A 27,367-nucleotide genomic window follows, 5' to 3' on the forward strand; every position below is an offset into this window, starting at 1 on the left:
GGGTGAAGTGAATCATATGAATGTTAGGTATGAGTCCTGACTGATAGAGATTGTTGGTAGGTGAGTGATGGGGATGTGGTGAATTGAGCAGTGGCTGAGGGTAGTGGTTCAGTTGGTGGGATATGGCATTGGAAGATGCATTCACTGACTTTAACCACTCATGTGAGATCATTAGACTTCTTCCTGCACTGCCTTCATGTTCTTGGAGGTATACACCTGGCATTGACCGCCACGGCTATCTGCTCCCACTGCCTTCTGAGCAAGTGCCTGGAGTACCTACTGCCTCCACCCCCCACCCCCCCCCACCACCACTGACAATACAAGACATCTCTCCTCCGTTTCACCTCTTCAACCAAGGCCACTGGTGCAGCGTCCAAACACGTTGGTGCCCGCTCTCTCCCATGGTCAGCCATTCTTCACTCTTTCCCAGGTCAGATTCACTTGCAGAACGACTCCCAGCATCTATTCCAGCCACAATGCTTTAAGAGATGCAGGCTAGCTTTAAGTAGTGCTACCGATATTGGGCCCCCTGCTAATGCGTGCAGCCAATGAACAGTGCGGGGAGCACTGGGTGCACACAGCAATCGTGATAATAAGGAAGCAGCAAGAAGTTGGTGTGCTGCCTGCATTACACTGGTTAATTGTGCACCGCGATCCCTGCACCCGGTTTCTGGGGCTAACCAATTTATCTCCCTGAGTGTTCGCTATTAGACAACAGTGACATCACAGATGAGCCTGATCTGAACCTCAACTGACGTCCATGCTCATACATGTTTGGCAGAGAAGTGAGGGCATTGGTTGAATTTTCCCTTGTAGGCTGTACATCCTGAAGTACTTAACTCTCTTACTAACCCATTTTTTAAAAAAGCATGAAAGGAGAAAAGGCCATTTGGTTCATCACTTGCTCCTTCTATATATTACGTACAATCCATCCCAACTGGACTGTACACCACCTAATAAAACATAAGAAAGCAATCTCCTCCACATACTGGGATAAATTATTCTCGAACCATTTCATGAAGCTGGTGAAGAAACTTCCTGCATGGGTGCCGTCTAACTGGCCTTTATATGAGTCTCATGAGCTTGACCAGAGTGGAGCTACAGCATTACCATACAAGCCTTTAGCAACCCCTTAATCCCGCATTGCTGCAAGTGTCATCATAGTTACCATCCTTTGCTTCATTCACCACCCCCCACCCCCCCGCCAAACTCCTAGAATGAGTCTACATTCCCTCAAAGAAGGTTGGGGGACCCACAGGCACTTACTATTTTCTAGGCTTACCAGCCGAGAATATTTTGGTACATGATACTTCATTATATTTTTGCAAATGATGTGGACAATCTTTGGTTGTCAAAGAATAGTTCTTCCGAAGTGACTTAGTCATCGAGTTGAGTTTTAATTTATTTTTTCTGATGTTATTTGGAATACAGTTGAATGCCATTTCTAAATATAGCTTGTTATGTCTACTAATTACTCATTAATGTGTTATTCACTCACTGAAAATATTTTTGCAAGACATAGCAGGAAATTTGAGTATTATCAATTTAATATCTCCTCTGCACCACAGTACTATATATCCAATGGAGAAATGATGCGAGATTTCCTCTGCGCATTAGATGTAGCAAAAATTCTAAACATGTTATTTATAAATGAGCCTGCAGTTTCACGACAGATAGAGAACAAAATAAATCTTCCCCCACGTTTTTAGAATTTCAGGTTGGGTAAGGAGGATGAACAGTTGTTCAGTTTTTAACATGACCGGTTTAACCTTTGTGAGGTCTAGGATGTCTCACATCAACCTCTGATAATTAAATCTCTGACTGTTCATTTCACACTTGTTGGGCATTTTCCAAATTTGTGTCATTTTGTCAGTCATGGCTCACTGCACAAAAAATGCAGTATGATGGTAACAGATCATGTTTTGTGTATTGGAAAAGGTCAGAAAGCACTGTAGAATGATACTGGTTTTGACTGGTAATGCTCCAGGTGAATGCCCTCTGTTATAGTCTATACTTCATGGAAACCCAATTAATTCAACCCAATTGTGTAGTTGGAAAAAAATCTAAATGTCCAATTAGGATAATCAGCTTTTGTTTCATGTTTACCTGCCACTGGCTTCGTAAACTAACATTTACATTGCATTACATCCAGAAAATTAACATGTCTTCATACCTAGCAAATATAGAGATGATTCATTTGATTTTCCCACTACAGTTAAAGCTTGAATAAGAACATTTGGGAGAAATATATTTTTCTTTTGGTTATGACATTTAAAAAGATTAACAGAGCCTGTTTCTGTTGTTTCCTTAGTATTTTGTTAAGTCCTACCCATTTATTTTCATATACAGCTGTAACCTGACATTTGGCTTCAGGAGATGGCTCTAAATTAATTTATTCCAACAATGTTTGTCTCATTTAGCTCTATTAACACTGCTGGTTAATAATCTAAAGTGTTTATATGCATCAGTTGTTCTCACAGTTATATATCGCTACCAAAATGTTGCTTTAGTCTGTTTAATACTGAGTTTTTGATTAACAACAACTTGTATTTATAGAGGGCCTTTAACGTAGTAAAACGTCCCAAGGCGCTTCACAGGAGTGCGATCAAACAAAATTTGACACCGAGCCACACAAGGAGATACAGGAAACTTTCGATTAACCGGCCCCTAAATAACCGGAACGCTCTATCCACCGGCAAAATTCAGGAGTCGGTTCAGGTAACTTTTTTTTAACTTTTATTACTCCATTTGTTGCTGTGCAAGGGTGTAGCTGAAGCTGTTGCTAAGCTACAGAGACGCTTGCAACTTGTGCCGATTGTTTTGAAGCTGTTAAGCAACAGGGTTTGTTGCTTTATACGGAGCTCTGAGCTCCGTATCTTTTACTATAGCGTTCGGTTATCCGGAATTGTTGATGAACCGGCACCACGTCGGTCCCGTCCGTGCCAGATACCAGAAAGTTTCCTGTATTAGGACAGGTTAAAGCTTGGTCAAAGTGGTAAGGTTTAATGAGCGTCTTGCAGGGGCAGTAGAGTGAGGGAAATCCAGAGCCTAGGACCCAGGCAGCTGAAGGCATGGCCACCAATGGTGGAGCGATTAAAATCAGGGATGTGCAAGAGACCACAATTGGAGGAGCACCAGAGATAAGAACACAAGAACAAGAGTTAGGAGCAGGAGTAGGCCATATGGCCCTTCAAGCCTGCTCAGACATTCAATAAGATCATGGCTGATCTTCGACCTCAACTCCACTTTCCCACTTGATCCCCATATCCCTTGATTCCCCTAGAGTCAAAAAATCTATCTATCTCAACCTTGAATATACTCAATGACTCAGCATCCACAGCCCTTTAGGGTAGAGAATTCCAAAGATTCACAATCCTCTGAGTGAAGAAATTCCTCATCTCAGTCTTAAATGGCTGAACCTTTATCCTAAGACTATGCCCCCTATTTCTAGACTCTCCAGCCAGGGGAAACAACCTCTCAGCATCTACCCTGTCAATCCCCCTCAGTATCTTATATGTTTCAATGAGCTCACCTCTCATTCTTCTAAACTCCTGAGAGTAAAGGCCCAGTCTACTCAATCTCTCCTCATAGGTCAACCCTCTCATCCCAGGAATCGATCTACTGAACCTTCGTTGCACTGCCTCTAAGGCATGCATGTCTTGGAGGGTTGTAGGGCCATAGGAGGTTACAGATAGAGGGAGGGGTAAGGCCATGGAAGGATTTGAAAACAAGGATGAGAATTTTTAAATCAAGGTATTGCTGGACCGGGAGCCAATGTAGGTCAATGAGCACAGGGGTGATAGGGAACAGGACTTGGTGCGAGTTAGGATAAGGGTAGCAGAGTTTTGGATGAGCACAAGTTTTTGGAGGGTGGAAGATGGGAGGCTGGCCAAGAGAGCATTGGAATAGTCAAGTCTAACGGTAACAAAGGCATAGATAAGGGTTTCAGCAACAGATGAGCTGAAGCAGGGGCTTAAGATGAGCATGAGCTGAAGACGAGCGATGCTACGGAGGTGAAAATAGGCGGTCTTGGTTATTGCCCGGATATGTGGTTGGAAGCTCATTGCTGGGTCAAATAGGACTCCAAGGTTGAGAACGGTCTGGTTCAGTCTCAGACAGTGGCTCGGGTGAGGGATGGAGTTGGTGGCTAGTGAGTTAATGGCGGGGACTGAAGACATTGGGCTGGATTTTGTCAATGGAGGCGACTTGGAGGCGGGACTGCTGCTTGTCGTGTCAATGTCCTGCCTCCATCCTCGCCTGACCATTCAGAGGGATTTCCCCCTGATTGAGCTTGTTAAGCCCACCCGGCGGGCTCAGCAAGCCAATTAGGGAAGAAGTCACTGACAGATCACGTCAACGTCAGATGTGCTATCTGTCAAGACTTCTTGAAAGAAGAAATGACAGCGTTTGACAGCTCTGTGAAGCTGTCAAACACTGACATTCTCTTGAGTTTGATTCGTTTTTGTGGTGAGGACTGAAAAAACATTGTAAAAAAAGTAAATTTCAGATGTCTGATGGATCGGAGGGCCCATCAGCCATAACCTGAAATTGACAAGGTGGATGTCCGCTCTCCCGATCCAGCACAGCTAAAGGCTACAGAAGTAAAAAAAAAGGTAAGTGAACACTTTTTTAAACTTATCACTCACCTTGCATACTTACCACTCCACACTTGCACCCATCACTCACCTCTACACCTTACTTCCAAGTGCCTCCGACCGCCACAGATCTCCTCCACGTCTCCTCCAACCCGACGGGGTTCTCTGAGGTCGGAAAGCCTTCACCTGTGAAGATAAAATGGCACTAATCCCTTTTTCTGCCTGTTAACTATCTGTTAACAGGCAGTTAAAAGGATTAAAAGCCTTTCCCGCCTCCAGGAGACAGGGCCCGAAGCGGCACATCTTCCCGCTTCCTGGCAAAAGGGCACGGAGGCGGGATGGGGGCGGGTTTGCCACCCGCCCCTAATTTCTCCGATTTTACGTGCTGTCCCGCCTCCTCGGGGCTTGGAAAATCGAGCCCATTGTCTTCGGTCTTCCCAATATTTAGGAGGAGGAAATTTCTGCTCCTCCAGGACTGGATGTTGGACAAGCAGCATTTCAAATCAGAGAGTGGAGGGGTCGAGAGAGGTGGTGGTAAGGGAGAGCTGTGTGGCATCATCGTAGATGTGGAACTTGACATTGTGTTTTTGGATGATGTTGCTGAGGGGCAGCATATGGATGAGAAATAGGAGGGGGCCAATAGATCCTTGGGGAACTAATCACAGTTGGGATCACAGTAAGTACTAATTTTTTTGGGCTAGTTTGCATTCATTGATAGTCAATGGGTAAAAAATAATCTTTCAAATTAGGCTGATTATCATCTCCATTTAGATACATCTCTATAGCTATCCATCAATCAATACATCTCTCTATCTAGCATTGATATATCTCTATCATCAATATATCTCTATCTATACATCTACCTATCTGTCCATCTATCTATATCTATCTAACGCTCTCATATGTTGCAGATTTCCATATGGCAAAAGTCTTACAAAATTCCACTCATGGTACAGCTTTAAGTTGATGAAACGGGCAGTCTCTGGTGCCCTCTAGCAGCTATGGCTGGATAACATAACTGATCATGAGTCAAATGAAGAGCTCACAGCATGCAACACTAAATCTCCGAGCATAACAATTTTGGGCCTGTAAATGATGGTCTTGGACTATTTAACATGGAGTGATAGATTCGACAGGTCAACTATTAGCTAAGTTTAGTGTGGGTTCTAATGTTAAATATTGCTAGTAAAGCTTGGTGTGATATACCACTGTTCCTGGGACTAGGGACAGGGTCACTGGCAAGGCTTAGCAGAGCCAGGCCTGGTTAGTACCTGGAGGGGTGACCATCAGGGAAGACCAGGTGCAGAAGGTCACGGAAGGAGCCCCGAGGAGGGGCGGTTGGTGAGAAGGTCACGGAAGGAGGAGCGGCTGGTGAGCAGGCCTGGGTGTTGGGCTGAAGATTGTCGGAATGGTGGAAATGGAATGGCGGCGCGCAGCGGCTTTGCTTCTCCCAGTCATGGGAGCTTGCAAGATCACATTTTGTTGTTCATGTACTTGTGCAATGACAATAAAGTTAAATTATTAGGTAACAGTAACTGCAATAATTTTAACTTCATATTTACATGATATCTCTATATCATCGAAATTGCTTTTTATAGCATTCAAACTGAGACTTTGTGGCCATGCTGTGGTCAGCCAGTGTCACGTAAAAAACATGAATATACTAGTCCAACTAATGAAGTGCTAATTGAGGTCTTTTAATTACATTTTCTAAGAGCTGCAAAATCAAACCCATATAAATGATTATAATTTAATACAGACAACCTCATTGAACAAAGATCAATTTTCTAAACAGATTTATTAAAATGGATTACAAAATTAGCTTTCAAGTATAGAAATAATCATAACTGGTTTCTATTCACATAAAATCTATAGCAATAAATAAAATAGTACATCACAAAATCCTATATTGTTATGAACAATACTTCCACTATTATACACTGTGAAATATTCAATTGTTGCTACTTCCCAGCTAACAGATTTCCTACTGATAACACAGACTAGAATCACAAAGCACCAGTGCTACTTAAAAGTAGATGGAAACAAGACACTATGAAAACCAGACTAAGAGAATTTCACCAGAATTAAGCACTGCAGAAAGCACTTGTTCAACTATACGGTGTGCAGCACGAGATATGCTTGGCCTGTATTACCCAGATTTGACATCGTTGGTCTTTGACAGATTGGATCACAATTTCCAAATATGTATTAGAATAAAAAGGAAGAATGGAAAAATCCAGCTGTTTATGACTGCTGCAAATCCTTCCGTGAGTTGGTTAATGTGCACACTCTGAAACAAACTGGCAAGATGGGCTAGCATCATTGAAAATAAACTGGTCTTCCTTACTGTTTTTAACACATTGCAGGGCTAATTCTGTCAATTCCTGCTCCTGGAGCAGAGCTTTGCCCACAGGTGAACGTATACAGGGAATATGGGTGAAAATGGATGTAAAATATAAGGAGGTTCCTGAATTCCCAATATGAAGCTTGGTTCATTTGGACATTTCTTCCAGATGAAAGAGCCCCCTTCAGTAAAGTAATATTGATTTCTGTATCTATTATAACCAACGACAATTGATATCTGGAAGTATGAGAAAATCAGCTGTACTTTGAAAGTTTGAAGTCTTACTATGTTCAGCAAATGTGTTTGTAAAGAAGCAAAAAAATGACAAAGAAAAACAAACTTGCATTCATAGTGCTTTCCACGAACCTAGGATATCTTCAAGCACTTCTCAGCCAATGTATAATGAAAAAACATCTGAAGACCAATTGTGAGGAATGTCCTCTATTAGCTTTCTCTGCTCCAATGGAAATAGTCCCAGTTTCTCAAGTCTCCTCTCATAACTATAGTTCCTCATCCCTGGTGAATCTACACAGCAGATTATGGTGCTAAGCCTTTTCTATAGAGGGACACCCAAAACTGCAAAGTACTTTAGCTAGTGACTTGTATAAAATTATAATTATGTCTTTGCTCTCATAATCTATGCCCCCATTTATAATATCCAAGTTTTTGTATGGCTTTTTCTACTACACTCATACTTTATATCTGGAGGTACTAAATACAAAGGTATTAATATACTGGTCTGGTCAGGCCATAGTTGGGGTATCATATACAGTTTCGGTCATGCAATATGGAAATGCTATTGGAGCCATGGGAAAGAGGCAACATATAAGGGGCAACAGAGGTTGGGTATTCTGCGGCGAGTGTCTCACTTCCCGATTCCCCAAAGCCTTTCCACCATCTACAAGGCACAAGTCAGGAGTGTGATGGAATATTCTCCACTTGCCTGGATGAGTGCAGAGCTCTGGCGTTGAATTACAGTATGCAGACGACGCTTGCCTCTGTGCTCACTCGGAGATCGAACTCCAAATCATCGTCAACACCTTCACCGAAGCGTACGAGAGCATGGGCCTTACACTAAACATCCGTAAGACAAAGGTCCTCTACCAACCTGCCCCCACCACACAGTACTGGCCCCCGATTATCAAAATCCACAACAAGGCCTTGGACAACATGGACTACTTTCCATACCTCGGGAGCCTACTGTCAACAAGGGCAGATGTCGATGACGAAGTCCAACACCACCTTCAGTGTGCCAGTGTAGCCTTCGGTCGCCTGAGGAAGAGAGTGTTTGAAGACCATGACCTCAAACCCGGCACTAAGCTCATGGTCTACAGAGCAGCAGTGATACCCGCCTTGCTGTATGCATCAGAGACATGGACCATGTACAGCAGGCACCTCAAAGCACTGGAGAGGTACCACCAACGCTGCCTCCGCAAGATCCTGCAAATCCATTGGCAGGATATGCGCACCAACGTCAGTGTTCTTGCTCAGGCCAACATCCCCAGCATCGAAGCTTTGACCATGCTCAATCAGCTCTGATGGACGGGTCACATTGTCCGCATGCTCGATACGAGACTCCCAAAACAAGCGCTCTACTCGGAGCTGCAGCACGGCAAGAGAGCCCCAGGTGGGCAGAGGAAACGCTTCAAGGACACCCTCAAAGCCTCCTTGAAAAAGTGTAACATCCCCATCGACACCTGGGAAACCCTGGCCCAAGACCGCACAAAGTGGAGGAGAAGCATCCGGGAAGGAGCCGAACACCTCGTGTCTCTTCGCCGGGAGCAAGCGGAAGCCAAGCGCAGGCAACGCAAGGAGCGCACATCAACCCAAGCACCCCACCCACCCACCCGCCCCTTCAACCACCGTCTGCCCCACCTGTGACAGAGACTGTAGGTCCCGCATTGGACTCATCAGTCACCTGCAAACTCATTTTTAATGTGGAAGCAAGTCATCCTCGGTTCCGAGGGACTGCCTAAGAAGAGGAGGATGAGTGCAGCTCCAACAACACTCAAGAAGCTCGACGCCATCCAGGACAAAGTAACCAACTTGATTGGCACCCCATCTACCACCTTAGACATTCACTCCCTCCACCACTGGCGCACCGTGGCTGCATTGTGTACCATCTACAACATGCACTGCAGCAACTCGCTAAGGCTTTTTCAGCAGCACCTCCTAAACCCTCGACCTCTACCACCTAGAAGGACAAGGGCAGCAGGCGCATGGGAACACCTTCACCTGCAAGTTCCCCTCCAAGGCACACACCATCCTGAATTGGAAGTATATCGCCGTTCCTTCATCGTCGCTGGGTCAAAATTCTGGAACTCCCTCCCTAACAGCACTGTGGGAGTACCTTCACCACAAGGACTGCAGCGGTAGAAGGTGACGGCTCACCACCACCTTCTCAAGGGCAATAAATGCTGGCCTTGCCAGCAATGCCCATATCCCAGAATGAATAAAAAAAAAGTTACTAGGATAATATCAGGGATGTACATATATAGCAATGATGAGGTATTTGGAAAACTAGGGCGATATCACAGGAGCATTGAAAGTTAAAGGGAGGGGTATCTGATAGAAATGTTCAAAATTTTGCAAGAGTTTGAGAGGATAAATAGTGAAGAATTATTTCCATTGGTTGGTGAATAAGGAGGCATAAACTTAGGATTAGTACTAAAAGCCAATAAGGGAGAGGTTAGAAGATTTTTTTTCCATGCAGAATTGTTAGAAAATGGAATGCATTACCAAAAGTGGTGATTGAGGCAGAGCCAATCACGTTTAGAGACAGTGAAGAAGAAAAATATTAAAGGATACAGGGAAAGAGCAGGGAAATAGGATTAAAGTGTGGAGCTGGCAATGGCATAAGTGCAATGGGCTGAATGGCCTCCTTAGATTAAAATCTATAGGAAACAAAACTTTCATATTTAAAAGGACCAAGCGGCAGCAATACATGGGTGCAACGTGTATATATTATGGTATTTATTTTAAAATGTATTTTTATCTCACCACAAGAGTGCATGTAACTAATATAGATATAAATTTAATAATAGCACCTTCAGCAGCACAGGTAGTGGACAAATTTTCAGATCTGACAATTTTCATAATATGCTGGTCAACCATTAGTTTTGATGTAAAAATAACAAGCTTTTTATTAAATACCAAACATTTTCAATTTCATAAAATTCTTAGTATAAATCTGTTGCTGCAAAATTACAATTTTACAAAATTCTTTAGTTCTAATTTTTTTCTCCAATCAAAGCAAAATACTGTATGAGAATAAATCCTATGCTGTAAATTCTTGCTGTATACTCTCCAGTGCTACCCCGCACTAAGAAAAAGTCATTTCCTATTGTTATCAGTCCCATTCCTGAACAAGTAACACCTCTTCTTTCAGAAATAGTTGATATCTCAGCACTACCAATAACATAGGAACAGGAGTAGCCCATTCAGCCCTTCGAGGCTGTTCTGCCATTTAATTAGACTATGGTTGATTTGTATCTTAACGTCATTTACCATCCTTGGTTCTGTAACCCTTAATACCCTTGCCTAACAAATCTATCAATCTCAGTTTTGAAATTTTCAAATAATGCTTAGGTAGCAACCAAACTCTGAATTATCTATCTCATCACTGTGCTGTCAAACTTTATCCTAAATTGTAGCAGTAAGAAATCAATCAACATTGTCTCACTACTAGGTTATTAAATCTGGCAATATAATTCAGCAGCCATAAATCTCAATGTGTATAAGTGTGTTACCACTGTTATTTATGATATGAATGAGCCACTGATGATACACCATCACTTGTACAATATTCTATTCATTCAAAGGCTACTCTGAATTTCAAAATGATTAGAAAGTACTATACCTGGTAAGGACTGTCAGGTGAAAATTACAGTATCACTTTACTGAGTAATAAATCTACCATCAACAAGAATTTCACTACACTGTCGTCAGTAGTGTGCGAGTCTATTCCATAAAAAGATCAGCAATTCACAGGCACCTCCTGAAAGGCTTACTTTGTGGGAATGGGGCTAAGTTGCTGTTGAGCCCAAGCTCAGTAGTTTTACTTGTGTCCCAAGTCGTTCTAGAAAGGGGAAGGAGAAGTGGGTGCAGGAGGCAGGAAAGATCACATAATATTCAGCACTCTCTTAGAGAAGATGAATACAGATGTGCTTCTGCTGGCTTGGCTTGCTGCTTGTTTCTTTACCAGTCATTAGTTTAACTGTGCATTTCAGCTTAGAATCTGCTGCTGGGACTTTGCAGGATGAATGCTTCCTGTGTGCATTTTGTTTTGCATTGCGAATGGGAGGGATCATGTTCATTGGGTTGTCATGGAGAGATTGTATGTGTGCAACTGAGTGTCAGCAGAGGGTATGTACCCCAGGCTTGTCGACTGCACTGGTGGAGTGTGATTGCTGGAGTGTATACTTTCATCTCTCAGTCTTGCAAGGCTGAAAGGAAGGCTGGAACTTTTAGATGCCCCTATTTTTTGATAGGAAATATTAAAATCACGGGATCAAAGTTACCACCTTAATGATGCAGTTCGAGGACTTGAGTTCCTGTTGGATGGTAAATGTGCTTCAAGGCAGCTAAAGCAAATGTGCTAAAGCACTGCACACATTATTTATTTTTTGACACAGGTTGAAGAGAATTGTTTTCACTGGTGTGAAATACCAAACCTAAAGGGCTATGAGAAAAATAATAAAAGACAACAATTCATTAATGTGCTGTAAAAGCTGGTTTCAAACTCCAGGATTCTGAAACTCACTTGCACTGTTTTATTGCTACAGTACTAGATTTTAAAAACCAGAAATCTCATTAAAGTATTGATTCCTTAGCTTTTGATGTCCGGATTCAGAAACTGATTTGTCGAACTAATGGTTTAGCTGCTATGGTAGATGGATCAATATGATCCCAATTCAGGGCATGCTCAAGAAATAGCCTTACAACTCAAAGATGTGGTTTGCTCCAAGTCTGGAGCTAGTAAGTCACAATGGCTTAATTTCTAGTGAAAATTAATCTAGTTTTACAAATGTAGCAACAATTACTGTACATCACAAAGCATTAGTGTCCTGCAGTATTTAAAAATCTATTTTCTTTTTTGGTTTCCCAGCGCTCGCTATAAAGTTAGGCTTTGCATGGTAAATGTAAACTAAATGGAACAGAACTTGGGATCCACCAACCCTAAAATACAGGCACATTAAGTGAAAGACCATTTTCAGCAAGTGTATTGCACCAATCTTGGGTTGTAGTTCTACGTTAAAAGCTTTATATAAACACAAGTTGGTGTTATAGTAAAGTTGTTCTCTTATTATTCCAGACCGAAGCCCTCTGCATTTGAAATAGCAATTGTTAGCTTCTGTTTGAGTTCTTTCTTATTCTTGTATGGAGGCAGGCAGAGTTGATTGAAACAGGTGTGGGCAACCGGTAACCTGTGGGACCAGAAAGGCGAACTTTAGAAAGGCGAACTTTAGAAAGGCTTATTCACACACTGTTTAAAAATGAACCTTTCCTTATTCTTACTACTCAAGAATCTGATCTGTGCTTAGCATGGTTTATAAAACTGGATACAAAATAAGACATGCTCACAGGTATACTGTCATTTGATTCACAACTCTTTTTTTTATTCATTCCTGGGATGTGGGCGTCGCTGGCAAGGCCAGCATTTATTGCCTATCCCTAATTACCCTAGAGAAGGTGGTGGTGAGCCGCCTTCTTGAATCACTGCAGTCCATGCGGTGAAGGTACTCCCGCAGTGCTGTTAGGGAGGAAGTGCCAGGATTTTGACCCAGCGACGATGAAGGAACGGCGATATATTTCCAAGTCAGGATAGTGTGTGACTTGGAGGGGAGCGTGGAGGTGATGGTGTTCCCATGCGCCTGCTGCCCTTGTCCTACCAGGTGGTAGAGGTCGCGAGTTTGGGAGGTGCTGTCGAAACGTTACAAGTTGAGCAAAGTGATTTCAGCTTTGTACTGGCCCTAAAAAGGTAGTGTAAATCTGGAGTTAGGGTCCTCCTGGAGGAGGTAGTTCCACATCATTTCACTTTGACACCGCATAAATCTAGTGCGATGTCAAACCTGATTTGCAAAGTGCACAGGGAGTCTACGCTTGATTTAAATTAATTTCTATATTTTGGGAGACAGCTCTGCCTATTGATGTATCTAGATATGCACAGACACAGAGGTCTTTCTCAAGTTCTAGCGAGGTAGGAGCCAAGTAACGTGAACAGGATTCTGCCTGGCTAGAACCCAAACTGCAGCTACAAATATCAGACCATTAGCTGCAGTGTAAATACATCCTTAAATTTGCAGTTGCAGGATACCAGTACCAAGAATTGCGCCAAATTACAAAACCAGTATAAACTTGTCTTTTAAAATTAGTTTAGTACAATAAGGACTGGTAGTACTTCAAAAAAGCTTCAGCAAATTTTCTGATGATTTTTCCATGTCTATATAGAAGCCACAGCTGTGTAGGATATTAGACAGAAACATAGAAGATAGGAGCAGGACTAGGCCATTCGGCCCCTCGAGCGTGTTCTGCCATTTAATGAGATCATGGCTGATCATCCAAATTCCGTACCCTATCCCTGCTTTATCCCCATATCCTTTGATCCCTTTAGCCGTAAGAAATATATCTAACTCCTTCTTGAATATCTCTCTCACACTCCCAATCTCTCTCTCTCTCACACTCCCAATCTCTCTCTCTCTCACACTCCCAGTCTCTCTCTCTCTCTCACACTACCAATCTCTCTCTCTCTCACACTCCCAATCTCTCTCTCACACTCCCAATCTCTCTCTCTCACACTCCCAATCTCTCTCTCTCACACTCCCAATCTCTCTCTCTCACACTCCCAATCGCTCTCTCTCACACTCCCAATCTCTCCCTCTCTCACTCCCAATCTCTCCCTCTCTCACACTCCCAATCTCTCCCTCTCTCTCACTCCCAGTTTCTCTCTCTCACACTCCCAATCTCTCTCTCTCACACTCCCAGTCTCTCTCTCTCTCTCTCTCACACTACCAATCTCTCTCTCTCACACTCCCAATCTCTCTCTCTCTCACTCCCAATCTCTCTCTCTCTCACTCCCAATCTCTCTCTCTCTCTCTCTCACACTCCCAATCTCTCTCACAATCCCAATCTCTCTCTCTCACACTCCCAATCTCTCTCTCTCTCACTCCCAATCTCTCTCTCTCTCTCACACTCCCAATCTCTCTCTCTCACTCCCAATCTCTCTCTCTCTCACACTCCCAATTTCTCTCTCTCTCACACTCCCAATCTCTCTCTCTCTCACACTCCCAATCTCTCTCTCTCACACTCCCAATCTCTCCCTCTCACACTCCCAATCTCTCCCTCTCTCACACTCCCAATCTCTCCCTCTCTCACACTCCCAATCTCTCCCTCTCTCACACTCCCAATCTCTCCCTCTCTCACACTCCCAATCTCTCTCTCTCTCACTCCCAATCTCTCTCTCTCTCTCACACTCCCAATCTCTCCCACTCTCACACTCCCAATCTCTCTCTCTCTCTCACTCCCAATCTCTCTCTCACACTCCCAATCTCTCTCTCTCTCACTCCCAATCTCTCTCTCTCACACTCCCAATCTCTCCCTCTCTCACACTCCCAATCTCTCCCTCTCTCACACTCCCAATCTCTCCCTCTCTCACACTCCCAATCTCTCCCTCTCTCACACTCCCAATCTCTCTCTCTCTCACACTCCCAATCTCTCTCTCTCACACTCCCAATCTCTCTCTCTCACACTCCCAATCTCTCCCACTCTCACACTCCCAATCTCTCCCTCTCTCACACTCCCAATCCCTCCCTCTCTCACACTCCCAATCTCTCCCTCTCTCACACTCCCAATCTCTCTCTCTCTCACACTCCCAATCTCTCTCTCACACTCCCAATCTCTCTCACACTCCCAATCTCTCTCTCACACTCCCAATCTCTCTCTCACACTCCCAATCTCTCTCTCACACTCCCAATCTCTCTCTCACACTCCCAATCTCTCTCTCACACACTCCCAATCTCTCTCTCTCACACTCCCAATCCCTCCCTCTCTCACACTCCCAATCTCTCCCTCTCTCACACTCCCAATCTCTCTCTCTCTCACTCCCAATCTCTCTCTCTCTCTCTCACACTCCCAATCTCTCCCACTCTCACACTCCCAATCTCTCTCTCTCTCTCACTCCCAATCTCTCTCTCACACTCCCAATCTCTCTCTCTCTCACTCCCAATCTCTCTCTCTCACACTCCCAATCTCTCCCTCTCTCACACTCCCAATCTCTCCCTCTCTCACACTCCCAATCTCTCCCTCTCTCACACTCCCAATCTCTCTCTCTCTCACACTCCCAATCTCTCCCTCTCTCACACTCCCAATCTCTCTCTCTCTCACACTCCCAATCTCTCTCTCTCACACTCCCAGTCTCTCTCTCTCACACTCCCAATCTCTCTCTCTCACACTCCCAGTCTCTCCCTCTCTCTCACTCCCAATCTCTCTCTCTCTCACTCCCAATCTCTCTCTCACACACTCCCAATCTCTCCCTCTCTCTCACTCCCAATCTCTCGCTCTCTCTCACTCCCAATCTCTCTCTCTCTCTCACTCCCAATCTCTCTCTCTCTCTCACACTCCCAATCTCTCCCTCTCTCACACTCCCAATCTCTCTCTCTCTCACACTCCCAATCTCTCTCTCTCTCACACTCCCAACCTCTCTCTCTCACACTCCCAACCTCTCTCTCTCACACTCCCAACCTCTCCCTCTCTCACACTCCCAACCTCTCTCTCTCTCACACTCCCAATCTCTCTCCCTCTCTCACACTCCCAATCTCTCTCTCTCACACTCCCAATCTCTCTCTCTCTCACACACTCCCAATCTCTCACACTCCCAATCTCTCACACTCCCAATCTCTCTCTCTCTCACACTCCCAATCTCTCTCTCTCTCACACTCCCAATCTCTCCCTCTCACACTCCCAATCTCTCCCTCTCTCACACTCCCAATCTCTCTCTCTCTCTCACTCCCAGTTTCTCTCTCTCACACTCCCAATCTCTCTCTCTCACTCCCAGTCTCTCTCTCACACTACCAATCTCTCTCTCTCACACTCCCAATCTCTCTCTCTCACTCCCAATCTCTCTCACACTCCCAATCTCTCTCTCACACTCCCAATCTCTCTCTCTCTCACACTCCCAATATCTCTCTCTCACTCCCACTCCCAATCTCTCTCTCTCACTCCCAATCTCTCTCTCTCTCTCACTCCCAATCTCTCTCTCTCTCTCACACTCCCAATCTCTCTCTCTCACACTCCCAATCTCTCTCTCTTACACTCCCAATCTCTCTCTCTCTCACACTCCCAATCTCTCTCTCTCACTCCCAATCTCTCTCTCTCTCTCACACTCCCAATCTCTCCCTCTCTCACACTCCCAATCTCTCTCTCTCTCTCACACTCCCAATCTCTCCCTCTCTCACACTCCCAATCTCTCTCTCTCTCACTCCCAATCTCTCTCTCTCTCACACTCCCAATCTCTCTCTCTCTCTCACTCCCAATCTCTCTCTCTCTCTCACACTCCCAATCTCTCTCTCTCACACTCCCAATCTCTCTCTCTCACACTCCCAATCTCTCTCTCTCTCACACTCCCAATCTCTCCCTCTCTCACACTCCCAATCTCTCTCTCTCACACTCCCAATCTCTCCCTCTCTCACACTCCCAATCTCTCTCTCTCTCACACACCCAATCTCTCTTTCTCTCACACTCCCAGTCTCTCCCTCTCTCACACTCCCAATCTCTCTCTCTCTCACTCCCAATCTCTCTCTCTCTCACACTCCCAATCTCTCTCTCTCTCACACTCCCAATCTCTCTCTCACACTCCCAATCTCTCTCACACTCCCAATCTCTCTCTCACACTCCCAATCTCTCTCTCACACTCCCAATCTCTCTCTCACACTCCCAATCTCTCTCTCACACTCCCAATCTCTCTCTCACACTCCCAATCTCTCTCTCACACACTCCCAATCTCTCTCTCTCACACTCCCAATCTCTCTCTCCCTTACACTCCCAATCTCTCCCTCTCTCACACTCCCAATCTCTCCAATTCCAATTCCAATTCCAATTCCAATTAAAATGCTTTATTGGCATGAAAGTTTACAGAGAACCATATTGCCAAAGCTTACATAGCAAAAAGGTACAGTTTTCCAACATTCTGTAGGTGTCAATCGATTTGACATTTGTTGGGTACATACAATATTACTTTTAAACAATATTAATTTTAAACAGTCTTTGTACTTCATTTGGTACGTTCAATATTAATTTTAAACAGTCTTAATTTTAAACAGTCCTCAGGTTGTGACATGTTGTTACATATTTGGCCCCAAGGTATGGTCTGTCTCCTTCTCCTAGGACTAATCTCAATTTTGACAGATCATCCAATTCCTTGAAATCTGGGGTTGTTTGGCTTAGCTTGTTGAATAATATGTTTCTTGATGTGTTGAATTTTTCGCATTTTAGGAGGAAATGCATTTCTGTTTCAACCTCGCCAGCCAGACATTGATCGCATATTCTATTCTCTCTAGGCTGCCAGGATTTCTTGTATCTGCCTTTTTCAATTTCCAGTTGGTGGTCGCTTAGTCTGTACCTGGTGAGGGTCTGTCTCTGTTTTGTGTCTCTGATGGTCGTGAGGTAGTCTGCCAGTTTATATTCTCTTTTTAGGGCCCGGTAACATTCTAATCTGCTTTGGCTTTCGGTTATTTTGTTCCAATGTTCCAGGTAGGTTTCTTTGCATTTTTTAATGATTTGGTTCACTCGGATTGGTGTTTGGACGGCTGTGTTGGTCTGGGGCTGGTCAGGGTCCGGCTGAGTACTTAGTTTCCGTAGCAGCTGACTCAGGGGACTCTTTTCTGGGTTTAGCTCTTGGGTCTGAAAGGCTTTGAAATGAAGGGTGTCTGGGGAGCTAGATTTGAGGTGATTTAGGAAGTTTAGTGCTCGTTTTTGGATGTTTATTATCAGTGGGTATCTGCCTAGTTCGGCTCTGCATGCATTTGTTGGCGTTTTCCTTTGGGTGCGAAGGATGCTTCGGCAGAATTCTGCATGTAGGGCTTCTATTGTATGTTTTTCCCATTTAGTGTAGCTTTGGTGATTTAGCGGGCCCCATACTTCACTACCGTACAGTGCAATGGGCAGGATTATGCTGTCAAATATTTTGAGCCAGATTTTGATTGGGATTTGGATGTTGTAGAATTTTCTTTTTATTGCATATAGGGCTCTTCGGGCTTTTTCTTTTAGTGCATTCACTGCTATGCTGAAGCTCCCTGATGCTGTAATAGTTAGACCAAGGTAGGTGTAGCTCATAGTGTGTCCTATAGTGATATCACTGAGGGTAAACTGGTATTTGTTTTCCTGACATCTGGGCCTTTTTTGAAAAATCATGATGTTGGTTTTCTTTAGATTTACTGTTAGAGCCCAATTTTGGCAGTATTTGTCGAGTAGGTCTAGTTGTTGCTGTAATCCCTGTTCTGTGGGAGACAGCAGAACCAGGTCGTCCGCATAGAACAGGGATTTCACTTCTCCATCTAGGAGACGGAGACCTGGTGACTCGCTTTGCTCCAGCATGTCTGCTAATTCATTTATGTATATGTTGAACAGGGTCGGGCTCAAATTGCAGCCCTGCCGGACGCCTCTTCTCTGGGTGAAGAAATCGGTGCGTTTGTCTCCAATTTTGACCCCGCATTTGTTTTTCAGATACATTGATTTAATAAGGTCATAGACTTTGCCCCCTATTCCACATTGAAGAAGTTTATAATAGAGCCCTTCGTGCCATATAGAGTCAAAGGCTTTCTTGAAGTCGATGAAACAGGCGAATATTTTCCCATTTTTTGTTTGGTGTATATGTTTTTCAATGAGGGTGTGAAGGGTATAGATATGGTCGGCGGTGCGGTGTTTTGGAAGAAAGCCTATTTGGTTTTTTCTGAGGATATTATGTTTGTTAAGAAAATCAAGTAATCTACTATTTAGAATACTGCAGAATAACTTCCCTAGACAACTGTTGACACAGATGCCGCGGTAGTTATTTGGGTCTGATTTGTTTCCGCTTTTATATATGGGGGAGATTAGTCCTTGGCACCAGATATCGGGAAAACAGCCTGAACGTAATATGATGTTGAATAATTTGAGTACCGCACCCTGCATCTCCATATTGCTGAACTTGAGCATTTCGTTTTTGATGTTGTCTGGGCCACAGGCTTTCTTTAGGTGGAGAGATTTTGTTTTTGTGGCCATTTCTTTCCATGTGATTGGGGAGTCTAGAGGGTTTTGGTTGTCTTTGATTGTTGCTTCTAATGTGTGGAGTTTTTCTGTGACCTGATGTTGACTTGGGTTTGTTTCGTTTATTGGGATGTCTTTGTAGAGGTTTTCAAAATGTGTTCTCCAGATGTCGCCATCTTGGATTGGTAATGCTTGCAATTGTGTTGTACTCAGGTTATTCCACATTTCCCAGAATTGTTTTGGGTTGGTGGAGTTTTCAATTTCTTCTAGTATTTTGTGGGTATAGTTTTGTGTTTTGTTCCTAATGGTGTGTTTATATCTTTTGAGGGTTTCATTGTATCTAGTACGTAGGTCCGGATTGTTTGGTTGGCGATGCTTTTGGTTTGATATTTTTCTCAGGTCTTTTCTGGCATTTTTGCATTCGTGGTCAAACCATTTCTTATTTTTATTTTGTCTTTTGTGACTCTTCCTCTTCTGTTTCACGAGGTCAGCTTTTACAGCTGCCTCATGAAAGATCATATTTATATCCTCTATGGCCATGTTTACCCCATCTCTGGTGATCTCATATAGATTTTCTTTAAATTTTGAAATTTTACTTGTGAGATCAGGTGAATTTAGTGCTGTGATGAATTTATCTCCACTGTCTGGGGCCCATCTGTATGTCTGGTTTATTTTATGTAGCTTACTGGGTTCCTTTTTTGTGTCTGTAGTTTGGGCAGAAAGTTTAAGGTACACATTTATTTGGTTATGGTCTGAGAGGGGGGATTGCTGCCTGACAGTGAATGCGTTGATATCGCAGGGGTCCAGGTCAGTGATTGTATAATCCACCACACTAGACCCAAGAGTTGAGGAATATGTGAGTCTCCCTAAGGAGTCCCCTCTGAACCTACCGTTAACTATGTACAGGCCTAAGGCTCGGCAGAGTTGCACTACCTCCCTACCGCTTTTATTTATTTCACAATCGAGGTTGTTTCGGTTTGCGATGGCTGGTGTGACATATAGAGGGGTCTGGCCAAACACATGGTTGTTGCCCTGTGGGTCTATGAAGTCAGGTTCACATCCTGTCCTTGCATTTAGGTCCCCACATAGTAGCACCTTTCCTTGGGCCTGGAAATGGCTGATTTCCATGTGGAGAGTGTCAAATATCTCCTCTTCAAAATATGGCGATTCTATTGGAGGTATGTAGATCGCACATAAGTAAACATCGTTTTTTGCTATTCCTATATTTTTATCTAATTTTAGCCATACGTGTGATTTTCCCTGTTTTATCGGTGAGATGTGTTTGTTCAGTTCTCCTTTATACCACACCAGGATTCCCCCGGAGGTTCTGCCCTTGCGTGTCTTAATGTTCTTTACTGAAGGCACAATAATTTCATGGTACATTGGGGGACAGTGGGTCGGCATGTCCTTTTGGCACCATGTTTCTGTTAACACAATTATATCAATGTCTTTTATAGCTTTTAGGAATTCAGGGTCTGTACTCTTCATCCCAAAAGTTGAGGAGCGGAGGCCCTGGATATTCCAGCAGCTTATGTGGAAAGAACGCATTTATATAGTTCAATAAAACGAAATAAAATGGACCTATTTTGTGGGATGAGTGTGGAAACACTATTTTCTATAATGCTAAATGATGATTTAGTATAAATTTCATGAGGCATGCACATATATCTATCTAATAGTAGTAATAATACTGATAAGATAACAATAATGATAATGATAAATAACAATATTAATAATTTCTCCGGCTTTCTATCAGGCTGTTCAGCATCGTCATGATCTTTCTCAGTTCTTGGTCTACAGTCTGTGGTCTAGAGGGGGGTCTTGGGTCAGGTATAAAAGCACGGTTCTGTTGTTGGTTTTGTAAAGGGGGGTGGGGGACATTGGTGGTCCTGTTTGGGTTACGGCTCCCAATGGTAGAGGGGGTGGGAGGGCTGCGTCTTTTGGCAGTGTTTATGAGGTTTTTTGCAAAGACCCACATCCGCTGTTTGAGTAGATGTATTTCGTCATAGAGGTCCCTTGTGTTGATGTTTGGATGATGGGCCAGGTAGACGTTGGGGAAGACAGAACATCTCGTGTCGATCTCCCTGTTGGTGTTGTGGATTATATAGGCTGGGGTGTCCTTTCTGGGCAGTAGTGTGGAGATCACGATCCGCGCCTCGGGGAATTCCTTGCTGGCCTTTTCCGCCATCCTGCTCACCGCCCTAGCAGTGCCTTCCCGTAGGGTGCGTAGGTCGTTTGTGCCTGTGTGGATCACAAGCCATTTGGGGCTTCCAAGGGATTCTTTGTTCAGGATCTTCATTGCATGTTCTGTGTTGCTGCACCATTTTTTCAGGACTTGATGACCTGGGAACAGCCTCTGGGGGTCCAGAAACTTTCCGTTGGAGTCGGTCAGCAGGACCGCCTGAGGGGCTGGTTTTTCAGACTGGGTAGCAGTAGTCTGGGCAGGACTCGACTGATGGCTGGTTGTTGGCTGGGTTTCTGGGATATGTTGTGTGGCAGGAGCGGGGTTTGAGGCTTTCGGTGTGTCCTCGTGTGGGGGGGCATCTGACGGGTTCTGCGTCCCTGTGTGTGAGGACTGGGTAGCGGTAGTCTGGGCAGGACTCGACTGAGGGCTGGTTGTTGGCTGGGTTTCTGTGGTGAGCTGTGTGGCAGGAGCGGGGTTTGTGGCTTTCGGTGTGTCCTCGTGTGGGGTGGCATCCGACGGGTTCTGTGTCCTTGTGTGTGTTGTTTTTTGGACCTTAAGAGGTTTGTGTTGCCTGCTGAGCCTTTCTACGGCCTCCGTCATTTTGTTTAGTTGGGTATGGAGTTCTTTGATCTTATTTATTTGTTCCTCTACGGTCTTTCTCAGATTGTGGATGGTGGACTCGTTTTCCATTTTCAGCTGTTTGAGTTCCTCCGTCCAGTTCTTGGTCTGTGTTTCTCTGTATTCGTTGAATTCGAGTTCTAGTTTGGACAGACTCTCTTTCAGCAGTTTGTTTGCGTTGAGAGGTGTGGGGGGGGTGGAGATGGTCAGGGAGGTGTGTGTCTCTGCTGGACTCTCTTCTTCTTCCTCCGCTTGGCTCTCATCATCCTCTGTTCGATTCTCTTTTGCCTCCTGTCCATTGGTCCTATTTGTGTCTGCCTTAGTTTTCAGCTGGGGGAATTCCTTTTCGAAGGAGTCCAGACTTTCTACATTCCCCTGTATCATGATCTTTCCTTTTTTGTTGTAGTAGCTTATGGTTAGCAGGGGGTCATCTTTATCTAGATTTCCATCTTTACATATTTTCAGTCTGCCTCCACTGCCAATACCTTCGCTGGAGACGTATGCGTAGTATTTTTGTAAAGTCTCCTTCCATGAGGGAATGGAGTCGGTGTAGAATATGAGGTTGTTCTTCGTCTTAATCCCTTTGTGTGTGGTATAGTCAACGTAGAGGACCTCTGGGTTACTTTTTAGTGTTATGTCCTTGTGTTTTTCCTTTGCTTTATTTTTTGTGCATTGCTCAGGATATTTCATTTCCCTGCTCATTGTAGTCGTTTGTTTTGTCTCAGGTAGATAACTTTTTTTCTCTTTTTTGTGTCGTGTTCCACCTTATCCCACTTTTAGGTCCAAAATTGAGAGTTTTTCAGGGGTTCATCTTTGATATAGCTGCTCTTAAAAGTTTCTCTCTCTCTCTCTCACAGGTTCCTGGTTCGGGTTGTTTATCGTTTCTCTCTGGTTTCTATTCCTTTTTTTTCCTTTTTTTTTTTTTTTCTTTTTTTTCTTCGGGTTTGTTGTTCTTTTTCTAGGTTAACTAAATTTAGGTAGATCTAGGTATAGCTTTTTTCCTCCGGACCCGGAGTTTTCCTCTCTCTCCTCGCGTCGGTCTCAGGCTGTTTCTGCTCTGGTCCCAGCCCCTCGGCTCGGCTGTGCAGTCCCGTCCCGGCCCGGTGTTTGTCCGAGTTTCTCCGACCCCGGAGTTTCTCGGGTTTCGGGCCCCGGGCTTGCTCTCTCTCCGGGCTTCTGCCCTGGTCCCAGCCCCTCGGCTCGGCTGTGCAGTCCCCGCCCGGCCCGGTGTTTGTTCGAGTTTCTCCGATCCCGGAGTTTCTCGGTTTTCAGGCCCCGGGCTTGCTCGCTCTCCGGGCCTCTGCACTGGTCCCAGCCCCTCGGCTCGGCTGTGCAGTCCCGGCCCGGCCGAGTCTCTCCGACCCCGGAGTTTCTCGGATTTCAGGCCCCGGGCTTGCTCGCTGTCCAGGCCCGACCCGATCCGGCACCCCTACCTCTCCACTCGCCTCCCTGACTGGCTCGGGCCGCTCCTCCCGGTCTGGGTCGACCCCTGCTGCCGCTCGCTCTCCCTCTCTCCGGTGCCTCGCTCGGCCCGGTTCCTCGGGCCTTTCTCCGGCTTCAGGCCCCGTGCTCCGGTTGACAGAGTCACACACCGTTCTCTCTGGTTCTCGCGGTCGCTCTCTCTCTCTCTGTCCCCGGGCCTCACTGTGTCTCTGGGCCGGTCTCTCGGTCTCGGTCTCGGTGAGCCGGGCTGTGTCCCGGGTGTCTCCGGGCTCTCGGTGTCCTGGTGACGGGTCGCTCGGTCTCTCGGTCTCTCTCTCTCTCTCCCTCCCCAAATTTGGGTTTCTTACTCGCTCTCCCTCACCCAATTTTGTTTTTTCTCGCTCTCTCTCTCCCTCTCTCCTTCCCTACACTGATCAATGTCTCTCTCTCTCTCTCTCACGCTCCCCATTTATCTCTCTCTCACACTCCCAATCTCTCTCCCTCTCTCCCTCTCTCCCTCTCTCACTCCTAGTCTCTCTCACTCACACTCTCTCTCTCTCTCACTCCCAGTTTCTCTCTCTCACACCACCAATCTCTCTCTCTCACACTCCCAATCTCTCTCTCTCTCTCACTCCCAATCTCTCTCTCTCTCACACTCCCAATCTCTCTCTCTCTCACACTCCCAATCTCTCTCTCTCACACTCCCAATCTCTCTCTCTCTCACACTCCCAATCTCTCTCTCTCTCTCACACTCCCAATCTCTCTCTCTCTCACACTCCCAATCTCTCTCTCTCACTCCCAATCTCTCTCTCTCACACTCCCAATCTCTCTCTCTCACACTCCCAATCTCTCTCTCTCACACTCCCAATCTCTCTCTCTCTCACACTCCCAATCTCTCTCTCTCTCACACTCCCAATCTCTCTCTCTCTCACACGCCCAATCTCTCCCTCTCTCACACTCCCAATCTCTCTCTCTCTCACTCCCAATCTCTCTCTCTCTCACACTCCCAATCTCTCTCTCTCTCACACTCCCAATCTCTCTCTCTCTCACACTCCCAATCTCTCTCTCTCTCTCACTCCCAATCTCTCTCTCCCTCACACTCCCAATCTCTCTCTCTCTCACACTCCCAATCTCTCTCACACTCCCAATCTCTCTCTCTCTCACACTCCCAATCTCTCTCTCACACTCCCAACCTCTCTCTCTCACACTCCCAATCTCTCCCTCTCTCACACTCCCAACCTCTCTCTCTCTCACACTCCCAATCTCTCTCCCTCTCTCACACTCCCAATCTCTCTCCCTCTCTCACACTCCCAATCTCTCTCTCTCTAACACTCCCAGTCTCTCTCTCTCTCACACATTCCCAATCTCTCTCTCTCTCTCTCTCACACTCCCAATCTCTCTCACACACTCCCAATCTCTCTCTCTCACACACACTCCCAGTCTCTCTCTCTCTCTCACACTCCCAGTCTCTCTCTCTCTCTCACACACACTCCCGCTCTCCCTCTCTCACACTCCCAGTATCTCTGTCTCTCACACTACCAATCTCTCTCTCTCTCACACTCCCAATCTCTCTCTCTCACACACACTCCCAGTCTCTCTCTCTCTCTCACACTCCCAGTCTCTCTCTCTCTCACACACACTCCCGCTCTCCCTCTCTCTCACTCCCAATCTCTCCCTCTCTCTCACTCCCAATCTCTCTCTCTCTCTCACTCCCAATCTCTCTCTCTCACACTCCCAATCTCTCTCTCTCACACTCCCAATCTCTCTCTCTCTCTCACTCCCAATCTCACTCTCTCTCACACACTCCCAATCTCCCCCCTCTCTCACACTCCCAATCTCTCTCTCTCTCACACTCCCAATCTCTCCCTCTCTCTCTCACTCCCAATCTCTCTCTCTCTCTCACTCCCAATCTCTCTCTCTCTCTCACTCCCAATCTCTCTCTCACTCCCAATCTCTCTCTCTCTCTCACTCCCAATCTCTCTCTCACACTCCCAATCTCTCTCTCTCTCACTCCCAATCTCTCTCTCTCACACTCCCAATCTCTCCCTCTCTCACACTCCCAATCTCTCTCTCTCACACTCCCAATCTCTCTCTCTCTCACACACTCCCAATCTCTCACACTCCCAATCTCTCACACTCCCAATCTCTCTCTCTCTCACACTCCCAATCTCTCTCTCTCTCACACTCCCAATCTCTCTCTCTCTCACACTCCCAATGTCTCTCTCACACTCCCAATCTCTCTCTCACACACTCCCAATCTCTCTCTCTCACACTCCCAATCTCTCCCTCTCACACTCCCAATCTCTCCCTCTCTCACACTCCCAATCTCTCTCTCTCTCTCTCACTCCCAGTTTCTCTCTCTCACACTCCCAATCTCTCTCTCTCACTCCCAGTCTCTCTCTCACACTACCAATCTCTCTCTCTCACACTCCCAATCTCTCTCTCTCACTCCCAATCTCTCTCACACTCCCAATCTCTCTCTCACACTCCCAATCTCTCTCTCACACTCCCAATCTCTCTCTCTCTCTCACACTCCCAATATCTCTCTCTCACTCCCACTCCCAATCTCTCTTTCTCACTCCCAATCTCTCTCTCTCACTCCCAATCTCTCTCTCTCTCTCACACTCCCAATCTCTCTCTCTCACACTCCCAATCTCTCTCTCTTACACTCCCAATCTCTCTCTCTCACACTCCCAATCTCTCTCTCTCTCACACTCCCAATCTCTCTCTCTCACTCCCAATCTCTCTCTCTCTCTCACACTCCCAATCTCTCCCTCTCTCACACTCCCAATCTCTCTCTCTCTCACACTCCCAATCTCTCTCTCTCACTCCCAATCTCTCTCTCTCTCTCACACTCCCAATCTCTCTCTCTCACACTCCCAATCTCTCTCTCTCACACTCCCAATCTCTCTCTCTCTCACACTCCCAATCTCTCCCTCTCTCACACTCCCAATCTCTCTCTCTCACACTCCCAATCTCTCCCTCTCTCACACTCCCAATCTCTCTCTCTCTCACACACCCAATCTCTCTTTCTCTCACACTCCCAGTCTCTCCCTCTCTCACACTCCCAATCTCTCTCTCTCTCACTCCCAATCTCTCTCTCTCTCACACTCCCAATCTCTCTCTCTCTCACACTCCCAATCTCTCTCTCTCTCACACTCCCAATCTCTCTCTCACACTCCCAATCTCTCTCACACTCCCAATCTCTCTCTCACACTCCCAATCTCTCTCTCACACTCCCAATCTCTCTCTCACACTCCCAATCTCTCTCTCACACTCCCAATCTCTCTCTCACACTCCCAATCTCTCTCTCACACTCCCAATCTCTCTCTCACACACTCCCAATCTCTCTCTCTCACACTCCCAATCTCTCTCTCCCTCACACTCCCAATCTCTCCCTCTCTCACACTCCCAATCTCTCTCTCTCTCTCACTCCCAGTTTCTCTCTCTCACACTCCCAATCTCTCTCTCTCTCTCACTCCCAATCTCTCTCTCTCTCACACTCCCAATCTCTCTCTCTCTCACACTCCCAATCTCTCTCTCTCACACTCCCAATCTCTCTCTCTCTCACACTCCCAATCTCTCTCTCTCTCTCACACTCCCAATCTCTCTCTCTCTCACACTCCCAATCTCTCTCTCTCACTCCCAATCTCTCTCTCTCACACTCCCAATCTCTCTCTCACACTCCCAATCTCTCTCTCTCACACTCCCAATCTCTCTCTCTCTCACACTCCCAATCTCTCTCTCTCTCACACTCCCAATCTCTCTCTCTCTCACACGCCCAATCTCTCCCTCTCTCACACTCCCAATCTCTCTCTCTCTCACTCCCAATCTCTCTCTCTCTCACACTCCCAATCTCTCTCTCTCTCACACTCCCAATCTCTCTCTCTCTCACACTCCCAATCTCTCTCTCTCTCTCACTCCCAATCTCTCTCTCCCTCACACTCCCAATCTCTCTCTCTC

The 27,367-nt window shown here is 45.6% G+C and overlaps 1 protein-coding gene and 1 long non-coding RNA gene across 2 annotated transcripts in view; one reads left to right on the forward strand and one right to left on the reverse strand.

Moving 5' to 3' along the window:
• Positions 1 to 2,519: 2,519 nt before the first annotated feature.
• Positions 2,520 to 27,367, forward strand: part of LOC147113578 (uncharacterized) — an 87,405-nt gene continuing 62,557 nt past the window's right edge. The window contains exon 1 of the long non-coding RNA XR_015079233.1: positions 2,520 to 2,718. This is a non-coding gene — a long non-coding RNA (uncharacterized LOC147113578). The remainder of the gene's footprint in view (positions 2,719 to 27,367) is intronic.
• hectd2 (HECT domain containing 2) overlaps positions 6,262 to 27,367 on the reverse strand; it is a 206,144-nt gene continuing 185,038 nt past the window's right edge. Inside the window, exon 21 of the mRNA XM_085994823.1 lies at positions 6,262 to 12,365. Coding sequence (XP_085850949.1) covers positions 12,245 to 12,365 — 121 coding nt within the window. The 3' untranslated portion in view covers positions 6,262 to 12,244. The remainder of the gene's footprint in view (positions 12,366 to 27,367) is intronic.

Source organism: Somniosus microcephalus, chromosome 8, assembly GCF_052327205.1.
Source record: "Somniosus microcephalus isolate GS21.2 chromosome 8, FLI_Smic_1.0, whole genome shotgun sequence".
In the NCBI taxonomy this organism is placed as follows: Eukaryota; Metazoa; Chordata; class Chondrichthyes; order Squaliformes; family Somniosidae; genus Somniosus; species Somniosus microcephalus.